General features: G+C 38.5%; 1 protein-coding gene across 1 annotated transcript in view; it reads left to right on the top strand.

Moving 5' to 3' along the window:
- LOC116081576 (keratin-associated protein 4-12-like) overlaps positions 1 to 759 on the top strand; it is a 2,129-nt gene extending 1,370 nt beyond the window's left edge. The window contains exon 2 of the mRNA XM_031358119.1: positions 716 to 759. Within this exon, the coding sequence (XP_031213979.1) occupies positions 716 to 759 (44 nt within the window). The remainder of the gene's footprint in view (positions 1 to 715) is intronic.
- The last annotated feature ends 13,261 nt before the right edge of the window (positions 760 to 14,020 follow it).

Raw genomic sequence — 14,020 nt, 5'->3', positions numbered from 1 at the left:
GTGGTGTGCTGTGTTGTCAGAACAGTGTGTTCGTGGTGTGCTGTGTTGTCAGAACAGTGTGTTCGTGGAGATTGCTGCAGTCCCTGAGATCAAGTTTAAGTTTTGTCTTTTCTGTAGACAGCAATGTGAACAGAGAGACAGCATGTTCCTGTCTGATTTAGTTTCCTAATTTATAAAGTAAAACTATATTGACAATCAGCATTCATCAAAAAGGAATTCAATAATGTGTATAAATCGTCTGACTTCAAAGGATAAAAATTCCTTAGTGCAAATTTTCAGCATAACCATTTTGGTGAATTAATTAATTAATTAATAATAAAATTAATTGTAATAATTAAATATAGATGCTATGTGATATAATCATTCTAAGTATATACCTAGGTAGAAGAGAATACGCTGTCAAGGACAGACATATGCAAATATCCAAACATTGTGTGTAACTGTTGTTATAATTTAGATTACTCTTCCCAAGGTAGGATCTAAAGGTTTGTCCCTTGCCTGTGTGGTAAACTGTGTATAAGGCCTCAAGAGAAAGCTGTAGATGATAGGAGGCACACCCAAAGAGGATCACAGAAAGACAGTCCTGGTTTTTATCTCTTATTTCCCATCATTAGTCATGTAGTCTTGCTCTTCCAGGACACATCAATCACATGAAATCATGAGAGGCAATCTCTAAAACCATTAACTAAAATAACCTTTTTCTTTCTTCAATTAGGTTACCCAAGTTATTTCTTACAGTACTCAAAAGTCACCAGTTGAATGGCTAAGGAATGGGGAAAAAATACCAACTCACTGATGGGCAGGTAACTAAAACATGGTTTAACAATAAAGTGGAGCTTCATAGAGCAAGATAAAGCAACAAGATGTTGGCATGTATGAAGAACCATTCTTCGTCTCTCACAAGCAGAGTGAAAGGAGCCAGGTTCAGAAGATGTCCTAAGTCCACAGGGATGGAGTCTTTGCAATAGGCAGGCTGACACGCATAGAACAGAAGCTAGGACTCCTCAGGAGCTGTGCTAGAGGACAGCTAAGGAGCCATGGCCAGTGAAGCCTGGGCTTTTATTGGAAGATCATAAAATACAATATTTCAGCCAAATGTCATCAGTCTTTATCATACATGATCATAAAATATTTTAGTCATAGTTATTATAAGTATAATACAGTAAAACCACACTTAAACTGGATGAATTCATTTAAATATTTACAATAATATGATATATAAAAAATAAAATATATATAAATAAATGTTCATAGTAAATTTTTTAAATATTTAAATAAAGTTCTAGATCCTATACGGGACTTCACATTGCTTACATGGTGCATTTTAATATTCACTTCAAAAAAACATTTTAAAGTCAACCTTCAACAAAGCAGGTCAGGAAATTCAAAATCCATGCAAAAAAATTGTCTATTTCTTAACATTTTTTTTAAAAAACCATTTGCTAACAGGATGGAGAGATAGCCTTGAGGTTAAGGGTACCTGATGATTTTCCAGAGGGCAAGTTCATTTCCCAGCACCCATACCAGGCAGCTCATAGTCAGCGGTGATCCAACTCTATCTTCTAGGCATATATGCATGTGCACACACTCCCATAAAAATTTAAAATATCAACCAAATGACTATAATTCCAGCACTCGGAAAGCAGAGGCAGAAGTGTCTCTATAAGTTTGAGACTAGCCTGGCCAGAAAATGAGTCCCAGGATAGCCAGGACTGTTACCCAGTGAAACCCTGTCTGGAAAAAAAAAACAAACCAATAAACAAACAAGCAAACAAACAAACAAATCATGATTAATTTTATATAAGTTGAAAAATTAAACACGCTTTTAGCAAAAACTTGTTTTTACATTCATACAGATATCTAAAATATACTTGTGTGAAATTTAGATCCTAAAGTGCTTCTTTGGGTTCCAAAAGATCATATCTCTCATCTTTAAATGAAAGTGTTTCAGAATATTGGATGAGTCAACTCATTTCTCCAGAAACTTCTTTTTCATACCTATATGCCATTTCCTTTCCCAATTACCAAAGAATGGAAATACCTGGAAGCCTTGGTAAGTACCTACGCCTACCTGCTGAGTCAGAATTTCTACTATTCTGAGAGGAAAATCTCTAGCTCATTAAACAAACATTGTTATGCAATCTTTCTCATGAACTCTTTGTGTTTGATGTTCCCATTTCACATCTGAGCTAAGATCTCAGTGAGGGACTTTTCCATACTAAGAAATAACCATCCATGAGTAATCAGAAGCAATATTTAGACTTTCACTAAAGTCACTGAGAAGAAACACTCCCAACACCACAGCTCTAAAGAGATTGACTTTTCAACAAGCTGGCTAGAATGAAGGAGAGTTGGTATGAAGTAGTAGACAAAAAATGAGTTGAAAGATTTCCTTCAAAATCACCTTTGGCCAGTTTTCTTTTTTTGTTTTTCTTTTTTTTTCTTTTATTAGATATTTTCTTTATTTACATTTCAAGTGTCCTCCCCTTTCCTGGTCTCTCTCTGAAAATCCCCTATTCTCTCCCCCTCCCAGTTCACCAACCCACCCTCTCCTACTTCCTGGCCCTGGCATTCCCCCACACTGGGGCATAGAGCCTTCACAGGACCAAGAGCAACTCCTTCCATTAATCACCGAATATGCCATCCTCTGCTACATATGCAGCTGGAGCCATGAGTCCCACCATGTATACTCTTTCATTGGTGGTTTAGTCCCTGGGAGCTCTGGGGATACTGATTAGTTCATATTGTTGTTCCTCCTATGTGGCTACAAACCTCTTCAGTTCCTTGGGTCCTTTCTCTAGCTCCTTCATTGGAGACCCTGTGCTCAGTCCAATGGATGGCTGTGAGCATCCACTTATATATTTGTCAGGTACTAGCAGAGCCTCTCAGGAGACAGCTATATCAGGTTCCTGTCAGCAAGCACTTGTTTGCATCTGTAATAGTGTCTGTGTTTGGTGACTGTAGATGGGATGGATCCCTAGGTGGGGCAGTCTCTGGATTGTCATTCCTTTAGTCTCTGCTCCACATGTGGTCTCTGTAACTCCTTCCATGGCTATTTTCTTCCCCCTTCTAAGGAGGATCAAAGTATCCACACTTTGGTCTTCCTTCTTCTTGAATTCATGTGGTTTGTGGATTGTATCTTGGATATGCTGAGCTTCTGGGCTAATATCCACTTAGTAAGTACATATCATGTGTGTTCTTTTGTGATTGGGTTACCTCACTCAGGATGATATCCTCCAGATCCATCCATCCATTTGCCTAAGAATTTCATAAATTCATTGATTTTAATAGCTGAGCAGTACTCTATTGTGTAGATGTACCACATTATCTGTATCCATTGCTCTGCTGAGGGACATCTGTGTTCTTTCCAGCTTCTGGCTATTATAAATAAGGCTGCTGTGAACATAGTGGAGCATGTGCCTTTATTACATGAGCATCTTCTGGGTATATGCCCAGGAGTGGTATTGCTGGGTCCTAAGGTAGTACTAGGTTCAATTTTCTGAAGAACCACCAAACAGATTTCCAGAGTGGTTGTAGCAGCTTGCAATCCCACCAACGATGCAGGAGGGTTCCTCTTTCTCTTATGGGACACAATGAAAGAAATCCTAAGAGGAAAGCTCATAGCTCTGAGTGCCTCCAAAAATTAAATGGAGAGAGCATACACTTGCAGCTTGACTGCACATCTGAAAGCTCTAGAACAAAAAGAAGCAAATTCACCCAAGAGGAGTCGACAGCAGGAAATAATCAAACTCAGGGCTGTAATCAGCCAAGTAGAAACAAAAAGAACTACACAAAGAATCAACCAAACCAGGAGCTGATTCTTTGAGAAAATCAACAAAATAGATAAACTCATAGCCAGACTAAATAGAAGCCACAGAAACAGTATCCTAATTAACAAGATCAGAAATGAAAAGGGAGATATAACAACAGAAACTGAAGAAATCCAAAAAATCATGAGATCCTACTACTATAACAAACAAAACTGGAAAACCTGGATGAAATGACAATTATCTAGACAGATACCAGGTACCAAATTTAAATCAAGATCAGATAAATGATTTAAATAGTCCCATATTCGCTAATGAAATAGAGTGATTAATAGTCCATCCAATTCCCTATGAGTAGTACTCTATTGTATAGATGTAACACATTTTCTGTATCCATTCTTCTGTTGAGGGACATTTGAGTTGTTTCCAGTTACTGTCTATTATAAATAAGGCTGTTATGAACATAGTAGATCAGGTGTCCTTATTACATGTTGGAGCATCTTCTAGGTATATGCCCAGGAGTGGTATAGTAGGGTCCTCTGGTAGTACTCTAAAACATCTTTAATTTCTTTCTTTATTTCTTCCTTGACCAAGTTATTATTGAGTAGAGTGTTGTTCAGCTTCCACGTGTGTGTGGGATTTCTATTGTTTATGTTGTTATTAAGGATCAGCTTTAGTCTGTGCTGATCTGATGAGATGCATAGGATTATTTCAATCTTCTTGTATCTGTTGAGGACTGTTTTGTGACAGATTATATGGTCAATTTTGGAGATGGCAACATGAGATGCTGAGAAGAAATATATCCTTTTGCTTTAGGATAAAATGTTCTACAGATATCTGTAAAATTAGTTTGGTTAATAACTTTTGTTAGTTTCACTGTGTCTCTGTTTAGTTTCTTTCTCCATGATTTGTCCATTGATGAGAGTGGGGTGTTGGAGTCTCCCAATATTATTGTGTGTAGTGCAATGTGCTCTTTGAACTTTAATAAAGTTTCTTTTATGAATGTGAATGCCCTTACATTTGGAGCATAGATGTTCAGAATTGAAAGTTCATCTTGGTAGATTTTACCTTTGATGAGTATGAAGTGTCCCTCATCTTTTTTGATAACTTGAGGTGGAAAGTCGATTTTATTCAATATTAGAATGGCTACTCCAGTTTTTTTGGAGGGGATCATTTGCTTGGAAAATTGTTTTCCAGCCTTTTATTCTGAGGTGCTGTCTGTCTTTGTCACGGAGGTAGGTTTCCTGTATGCAGCAAAATGTTGGGTCCTGTTTATGTAACCAGTCTGTTAGTCTATGTCTTTTTTTATTGGGGAACTGAGTTCATTAATATCAATAGATATTAAGGAAAATTAATTGTTGCTTCCTGTTATTTTTGTTGTTAGAGTTAGAATTCTGTCCATGTGGCTATCTTTTTTTAGTTTTATTGAAAGATTACTTTCTTGCTTTTTCTAGAGAGTAGTTTCCCTCCTTGTGTTGGAGTTTTCCATTAATTATCCTTTGAAGGGCTGGATTTGTGGAAATATATTGTGTAAATTTGTTTTGTTATGGAATACCTTGGTTTTTCCATCTATGGTAATTAAGAGTTTTGCTGGGTAAGGTAGCCTGGGCTGGCATTTACATTCTCTTAGGGTATGTATGACATCTGCTCAAGATCTTCTAGCTTCATAGTCTCTGGCGAGAAGTCTAGTGTAATTTTTATAGGTCTTCCTCTATATGTTACTTGACCTTTTCCCTTTACTGATTTTAATGTTCTTTCTTTGTTTTGTGCATTTGGTGTTTTGATTATTATGTGATTGGAGGAATTTCTTTTCTGGTCCAAACTATATGGAATTCTGTAGCCTTCTTATCTCTTTCTTTAGGTTAGGGAAGTTTTCTTGTACAATTTTGCTGAAGATATTTACTGACTCTTTAAGATTGGAAATCTTCATTTTCTTCTATACCTATTATCCTTAGGTTTGGTCTTCTCATTGTGTCCTGGATTTCCTGGATGTTCTGGGTTAGGATCTTTTTGCAATTTACATTTTTTTTGATTGTTGTGCCAATGCTTTCTTTCTTTCTTTCTTTCTTTTTTCTTTAAAGCTAGGTTCTTTTCTTTTTAATTAAAGATTTATTTACTATTATAAATAAGTACACTGTAGCTGTCTTCAGAGCACCAGAAGAGGGCGTCAGATCCCATTACGGGTGGTTGTGAGCCACTATGTGGTTGCTGGGATTTGAACTCATGACCTTCAGAAGAGCAGTCGGTGCTCCTACCCGCTAAGCCTTCTCACCAGTTCCAAGTCAATGCTTTCTATGGTATTTTTTGCACCTGAGATTCTCTCTTCTATCTCTTGTATTCTATTGATAATGCTTGCATCTATGGTTCCTGACTTCTTTCCTAGGTTTTCTATCTCCAGAGTTGTCTCCCTTTGTGATTTATTTATTGTTTCTACTTCCATTTTTAGATCCTGCATGTTTTTTTTCCAATTTATTTACCTGTTTGGTTGTCTTTCCTGTAATTCTTTAAGGGATTTTTGTGTTTCCTCTTTAAGGGCTTGTACCTGTTTACTTGTATTCTTCTGTATCTCTTTAAGAGAGTTATTTACGTCCTTCTTAAAATCCTCTATCAGCATCATGAGATATGATTTGAAATCTGAATCTTGCTCTCCTATTGTGTTGGCATATCCAAGACTTGCTATGGTGGAAGTACTGGATTCTGATGATGCCAAGTAGTCCTAGTTTTTATTGGTAAGAATCTTGCATTTGCCTTTCACCATCTGTTAATCTCTGGTGTTAGATGTTCTTGCTGTCTCTGGCTGGAGCTTGTTCCTTCTGTGGGTCTGTAAGCCTGTGTCAGCACTCCTGGGTGAGCAGCTCTCTCTTGGCAAGACCTATACACAGAGGGATGTGGAACAACCATACCTCCTGGGTGCAGATGGAGGCAGGAAGGACCCTGTCCTAGCTGCTGTGCAGATTCTGTGTCCTGTGTCTCCCAACTTGTCCTGCCTTAGATAGTTACAGGAAAGAATATGGCAATCACACCTGACTCCCAGTGTCAGAGCACTCACCGGAGACAAGCTCTTCCCTGGCAGGATAGATGCACAGAGCTTGGCCAGTTTTCTAATTGTACATCCGTTCTTCTAGGCTCTATAACAGAACAGGACTGATTGGATATTCATGTGTACCTCTGTGTGTACAAACATAGGACATTCTCCCTCATGTTTGTGTGTGTGTGTGTGTGTGTGTGTGTGTGTGTGTGTGTTTTAAAAGAAAATTAACAAATATAATGTTATGAAAAGAAGTGTATCAGATTGACTTACATGACAGTGGTTGTAGGTCAACACAGGCATCTGTATACCAGAGAGGCAAAGGGCCTGTGGATGCTTATCCTGTGAACCTGGATACTAGCATAACACCAATATGATACAGGAACCCAGGATTCTCTATGGAGAGTCCCTATTATCTAGTCAAGAATCTGTGTCTTGACATCATCAGAGGATGTGACATCATCAGAGAAATGTGGCAACAATAGCTACAGACATATCCATGCCAGGAAGGTGGAGGGAGTTAAGCAGGTAGGCCTACTGATGTTTCTCAGACCACTTTGTATCCCGGCTACCATTTAGAAGGTGCTACTTGCTTTAAGAGTGTGTCTTGCCCTTTCAGTTAACCATCTTTACAAATGTCTCACTGGTATGTTAGGAGGTATACCTCCCATAGGCCTAAATCCTGGCTGGGTGGTGGTGGCACATGCCTTTAATCCCAGCACTTGGGAGGCAGAGGCAGGCGGATTTCTGAGTTCAAGGCTAGCCTGGTCTACAGAGTGAGTTATAGGACAGCCAGGGCTACACAGAGAAACCCTGTCTTGAAAAAAAAAAAAAGCCAAAATCCTGTAAAGGTAGCAGTGACAACTAAGCACCACAGGCAATTAATTTCCATAGCTTCAATGTACAACTTTTGTAAGTGGTTTAAGTAATGTACTCTTGTGGTAAAGTTCATATGAAAATGAAATTCATCCATCATGATCACCTGTTATGATCTAGTCAGTATTTGAGATACTTATAATAAAATCAAACAAAAAGTATAAAAGTGGTTCAGGTTCCACTCCCATTTCATCATTGCAGTATAGAAAGGCTTATAATAAATGCAGTGTACTCACCAAGTTAAATGTCAGTTGTAGGAAAGGAAAACTCTAGCTGAGCAGAAGTAAGCATGCTCTGTTGACACAAGTATTAACAAGGTGCCTTTGAGAGCCAAAGCAGAAGACATAAGCAAATATTATAATAAAGGACAAAAAAAGAGCTTATCTTCAGCTTTGTATGGAATAGTACACCTGTCACTTCATTATGCCATGAATTCCAAGAAGAAAAGACAACCATAAAACCACTGTGTGAGCAAACTGCTCTGAAGGATAAGCTGGTGTGATTCTACCTTCTGATTGGGTTTGGACAGAATTCCTTTCATGGGTGAGACTGGTTCATTTCATATAAAGCTCCTCCTGTACTTTATCAGATAATGAGTTCTCCATGCTCAGAGTCATCCTCTGGTATTTCTAGAGTGAATGAATAAAAAGCTTGAACAACCACAGCACCCGGCTCACTTCTCCTGCAGGAGTCACCACTCCCTCTGCTGACACTGGGGTCCTAGCACCATGATTCTATTAGTATTTCTTAACAATTTGCACATTTTATTGAGCTGATGCCCAATGACTGCTGTGTTGCTGCTCTGGCTATGAACTGCGAGAGCTTTTCCATGGAAGAGTCAGCATATGGAGAGCATCATATGGCTGTCTTCTCTCTTTCTTAGGCACTGAGAAGTAGAAATGCTGAGAAAAGCAAAAGCTTAGTAGTGCAAACAGAGTGACTTCACTTGTTCTTGGGCCTGAGTGTATGCTCAAATGGGCTAAAGAAACTTAAAAATACACGGACACTTGGATAATTAAAGTTTCTCCCATAAATTTGGATATGATTGATCCTAGCCAGCACCCAGAAACTGGAGTTCTCAGAGTATGTTATTCCTCTGGCAATACAGATTACCCAGAATAAAATCCAAAGTCAATGAACACCAGTGGCAGAAGTCAACTTGAACTTGTTAAATGTTAATTATCTAGGTAAATATTACTCCAAATTTGGGGTGTAGACAGCATTTCTTGCAAAATTCTAGGATTAAAACTAATATTGGAGAAATTCAATAATGATGCTAATATAATTTAGTCTGTAAATATTTTAAGTGACTCTGATGATTGGCTTGCATCTATTTTATTGTCCTGATACGTTTTAATTAAAGGAGTAAAAGTTGAGTGCAATATTTCTGAAGGTACTTCATCAAAACTTATGGACAGAAAAATATCCTGTCTCTCTTCAAGATATCTGTGCTCTAATCTTGAAGAGCTGTGACTATGTCACCTTCCATGCCATGAGTGTGATTTGGTTACAAATATGAAGATGTCAAACTTGAGATACATAAGAAGTAAATAAAAAACTGATAGATCCAAGTCAGGAATGGTAGACTTTGAGAACAAAAAGAAACTAAGACATCATGATGGTTTCTGCATTCTGGGGGGAAAAACAGCAAGGAAACAGATTCTCCACTTAAGTCTTTGAAAAGTGCACTCCTTAATGTTAGGTCTTAAACCTGAACTCATTCAGTCCCACTCAGTTTAGTGGGTGTGGCTTCTCCCAGAACATTTTATCCCCTATCTCCTGGTCTCCAGCTCCCTTACCTAAATCTCTCCCTTACTGGTTTCACTCTCTTCCTAGTCCTTGTATACAGGCTCCAGGTATGACTTCAGTGGAGCTATTTAGTTCAGAAAGCACCGGAAAACAAGTTCTGGGTGGCTATCTTACATTTTTCAGCCCATTCTGATCTCATATAGGCATTATGTGCTCTCAGAGCTCAACAGACCTGTTCTTGACCTTGGTAGTAGAGTGGAATTCCATGATGAAAATTCAAATCCTAGTGCTTAGGCTCCACTTGGAACAATTAAACCAGAAACTTAGGCTGGTAGGTAGGCAATTTCTGTTTAATGGCTTCTCAATACTACTGCCTATGCTAATCACCTCTTGTTAAAATATGCAAAGTCTGTACTATGATCACACACCCAGGTGGTGCCAACAATGAGCTTAATGGCAGGGCGATATAATGCCCATTTCTTTTCTCTGAAATTCTCCATTGGTTTATTACAATTCCACCCAGAATTTTGCCAGGAAGCTTGTATGAAAAGAAGAGATATAGCCGGGCAGTGGTAGCACATGCCTTTAATCCCAGCACTTGGGAGGGAGAGGCAGGTGGATTTCTGAGTTCGAGGCCAGCCTGGTCTACAGAGAGTGAGTTCCAGGACAGCCAGGGTTACACAGAGATACCTGTCTTAAAAAAACAAAAATAAAAACAAAAAAAAGAAGAGATATATTATTGCATTTAGCAGGAACTGTGTCATGCCCAGAAAATAACTTTCATCCTCGCTAGCATGCTATGATATGCAATTTATTATTTCAGAGGGACTCTTATAAGATGAACTGAGCACATAGCAAACTTACCAAAGCACTGAGAATGACTTATTTTCCCCAACCAATTGGAAACCCAAGCTTCTAAACTACTGTAAAAAGATGTGAAGATCCACATTAAAACATATTTTTTTAAAAACAAAATTTAAATTTTTTTCAAAGATCTCCCATGTTTGTGGATTGGCAGGATTAATATAGAGAAAATGGCCATCCTACCGAAGGCAATCTACAAATTCAATGCTATTCCCATCAAAATTCCAACTCAATTCTTCACAGACTTAGAAAGAGCAATTTGCAAATTCATCTGGAAAAACAAAAAACCCAGGATAGCCAAAACTATTCTCAACAATAAAGGAACCTCTGGTGGAATCACAATCCCAGACCTTAAGCTGTACTACAGAGCAATTGTGATAAAAACTGCATGGTATTGGTACAGTGACAGGCAGGTAGATCAATGGAACAGAATTGAAGACCCAGAAATGAACCCCCAAACCTATGGCCACTTGATCTTTGACAAAGGAGCTAAAACCATAGAACGGAAAAAAAGACAGCATTTTCAACAGATGGTGCTGGCTCAACTGGTGCAGAAAAATGCAAATCGATCCATTCCTAATTCCTTGTACAAAGCTCAAGTCCAAGTGGATCAGGGACTTCCACATCAAAGCAGATACATTGAAACTAATAGAAATGAAAGTGGGGAAGAGCCTCGAGCAAATAGGCACAGGGGAAAATTTCCTGAAGAGGACGCCAATACCTTATGCTCTAAGATCAAGAATTGACAAATGGGACCTCATAAAATTGCAAAGCTTCTGTGAGGCAAAAGACACTGTCAATAGGAAAAAACAGCAACCAACAAATTGGGAAAAGATCTTTACCAATCCTATAACTGATAGAGGGCTAATATCCAATGTATACAAAAAACTCAAGAAGTTACACTCCAGAGAACCAAATAATCCTATTAAAAAATGCGGTACAGACCTAAACAAAGAATTCTCAACTGATGAACACCAAATGGCTGAGAAACACCTAAAGAAATGTTCAACATCCTTAGTCATCAGGGTAATGCAAATCAAAACAACTCTGAGATTCCATCTCACACCAGTCAGATTGACTAGAATAAAAAACTCAGGTGATAGCAGATGCTGGCAAGGTTGTGGAGAAAGAGGATTGCTGGTGGGGATTGCAAGCTGGTACAACCACTCTGGAAATCAGTTTGACGTTTCCTCCGGAAATTGAAAGTATTTCTACCAGAGCACTCAGCTATACCACTCCTGGGCATATACCCAGAAGATGCTCCAACATGAAATAAGGGCACATGCTCCACTATGTTCATAGCAGCCTTATTTATAATAGCCAGAAACTGGAAACAACCCAGACGTCCCTCAACAGAGGAATGGATACAGAAATTGTGGTACATCTATATAATGGAGTACTACTCAGCTATTAAAAACAATGACTTTATAAAATTCTTGGGGAAATTGATGGATCTGGAGAATATCATCCTGAGTGAAGTAACCCAAACACAAAATAACACACATGGTATGCACTCTCTGATAAATGGTTATTAGCCCAGAAGTTTGGAATATAGGAAGAAGTACCCACAAACCACAAGAAACTCAAGATGAAGGAAGACCAAAAGGTGGACATTTCATTCCTTCTTAAAAGGGGGAACAAAATACCCATGGAAGGATTGCAGAGACTAACTATGGAGCACAGACTGAAGGAAGGGCAAGCTAGTCTAATATATCTATCTCCTGAGAGGCTCTTACAGTACCTGACTAATACAGAAGTAGAGGCTCACAGCCATCCATTGAACTGAGTACAGGGTCCCCAATGAAGGAGTTAGAAAAAGGACCAAATGAGCTGGAGGGTTTGTAGCCCCTTAGGACGAACAACAATCTGAACTAACTAGTACCTTCAGAGCTCCCAGAAGCTCAACCACCAAGCAAGGACTATATATGGTGGGACTGATTGTTCTGGCAGCATGTGTATAGTAGAGGATTGCAAAGTTGATCATCAATGGGAGGAGAGGCCCTTGGCCCTGTGAAGGTTCTGTGCACCATTGTAGGGGAAATGCCAGGGCCAATAAGTGGGAGAGGGTAGTGTGGCAAGCATGGGGAGTGGTAAGTCAACAGGGGTTTGTTCTTGTTGTTTTGTTTGTTTGTTTGTTTGTTTGTTTTCTGGAGGGGAAACTGGGAAAGGAGAAATCATATGACATGTAAATAAAGAAAATATATAATAAAAAAATTTTAAGACAAAAACCATTAGTAAATTGAAGAGCATTTTGCTAAGAGTTATGAAATCTTAAAATGACATTAAATATAAATATCAAATTCATTGGGAAAATAGTGCATTTAGTGAAGTATCCCTGATTGTATCTCCCATTTACAGAGTAAAAACAGTTTTTTCAATGCTGCAAGGATCCAGCCAATGATTGGACTGTAGCTGGAAGAATAAATGAAGTCTAAATGCTATTTTAAAGAAGAAAAGCATTAAACCCTGAGCTGTTAAGTGAGACACTATTCATTTCAGCGAAGATGAACAGAATAAGGAAGGATACAGAAGAGTGAGGAGTGACCAAGATGGAGCAGATAGGTCCATCAGAACCTACATTCATGGTTTCTAGTGGCTCTCAGAGACAGATAACAGAATTGTACTAATGTTTTGCCAAGTTTTACCTTTCTAAATCCTGAATATTTTGATATATATTTAGTGTAGGTTGATGCTAATGAAAGTGAAGAATGTGATAGAGGAGAACCAGCCATGGGTTAGGTGAGTTCAAGAGAACATGGTCCTGAGGGCTGGCCCACTGGTGTTAAGAGCAGCCCAGATGAAATAGTAATAACTCAAAGTTATCAAATGTAAAGGAGATTCCAATAGCATAGATTGTAGATATCTGCCAGGCTCTAGTGACGATTAAGGCTTATTGTAAATATAAAGTTTGTGTGTGCTTTTTACCTGGGAACTGAATGATCAACCTGGGGGTGAGGGTAGAAATCCCACATCAGGATTAAATAATTTCAACATTTAGAGTCAAGGATACCAGCTTTGCGATGAACTATGTAACTGAACTCAGAAAGGACTCACAAAACAAGAATGTTCATCTTAAGTTCCTGTTTTCTTCATTAAAAAATGTTCTGATTTTCATGCTGTATAGAAAATCCACACTTTGTACAAACCATATCATTCCCCAGTTGTCAGTATTTGTCCTTTGGCTATTGGGGTTATCATCAAGGGCAATCAATGCTTGAACAAATTTCTCTGGAAGTACAGGAAAACGGTATTTGTTTTCACCTCAAAGGCAAAACAGCAGAGGCTCAGGCCCTATCTAAACTCTTCCTGATGTGAGTCAGATTTTTTGCACAGTGTTGAACTTTCATAATCTGATACAAATGAGTGGATGCAGAAGATGCCCAATTGTTCTCCCTACTTATTCATCTCAGCTATTTCTATTGCCAGGCTGCCTTAGCAGGATATAGAGTACAATCTCCCTCATACTGGAGATTTTGACAATTGGTCTGTTGGTCAGCTGATGCTTTTACTTATGTCTGATTCTCCAATATGTGAAGTAACACCAGTAACCAGATATAGAATCAACTCAGTATTAGAAAGGTCTAAATAAGTAAAAATTATATATGCAGTATTTTTGTTGGGATTAACTAATTAGGTGCTTGTAGTAGATACTTCCATGCAGTGGTTCCTAGATTTTTTTGTTCCTCAGACATAACGAGAAGGCTTGTTAAATCATAGCTGGCTCTGTTACACTCCA

This window comes from Mastomys coucha, unplaced genomic scaffold (genome assembly GCF_008632895.1).
Source record: "Mastomys coucha isolate ucsf_1 unplaced genomic scaffold, UCSF_Mcou_1 pScaffold7, whole genome shotgun sequence".
NCBI lineage: Eukaryota > Metazoa > Chordata > Mammalia > Rodentia > Muridae > Mastomys > Mastomys coucha.
Note: the sequence above shows the minus strand (reverse complement) of the source record. Positions and strands in the feature narration are given on the sequence as shown.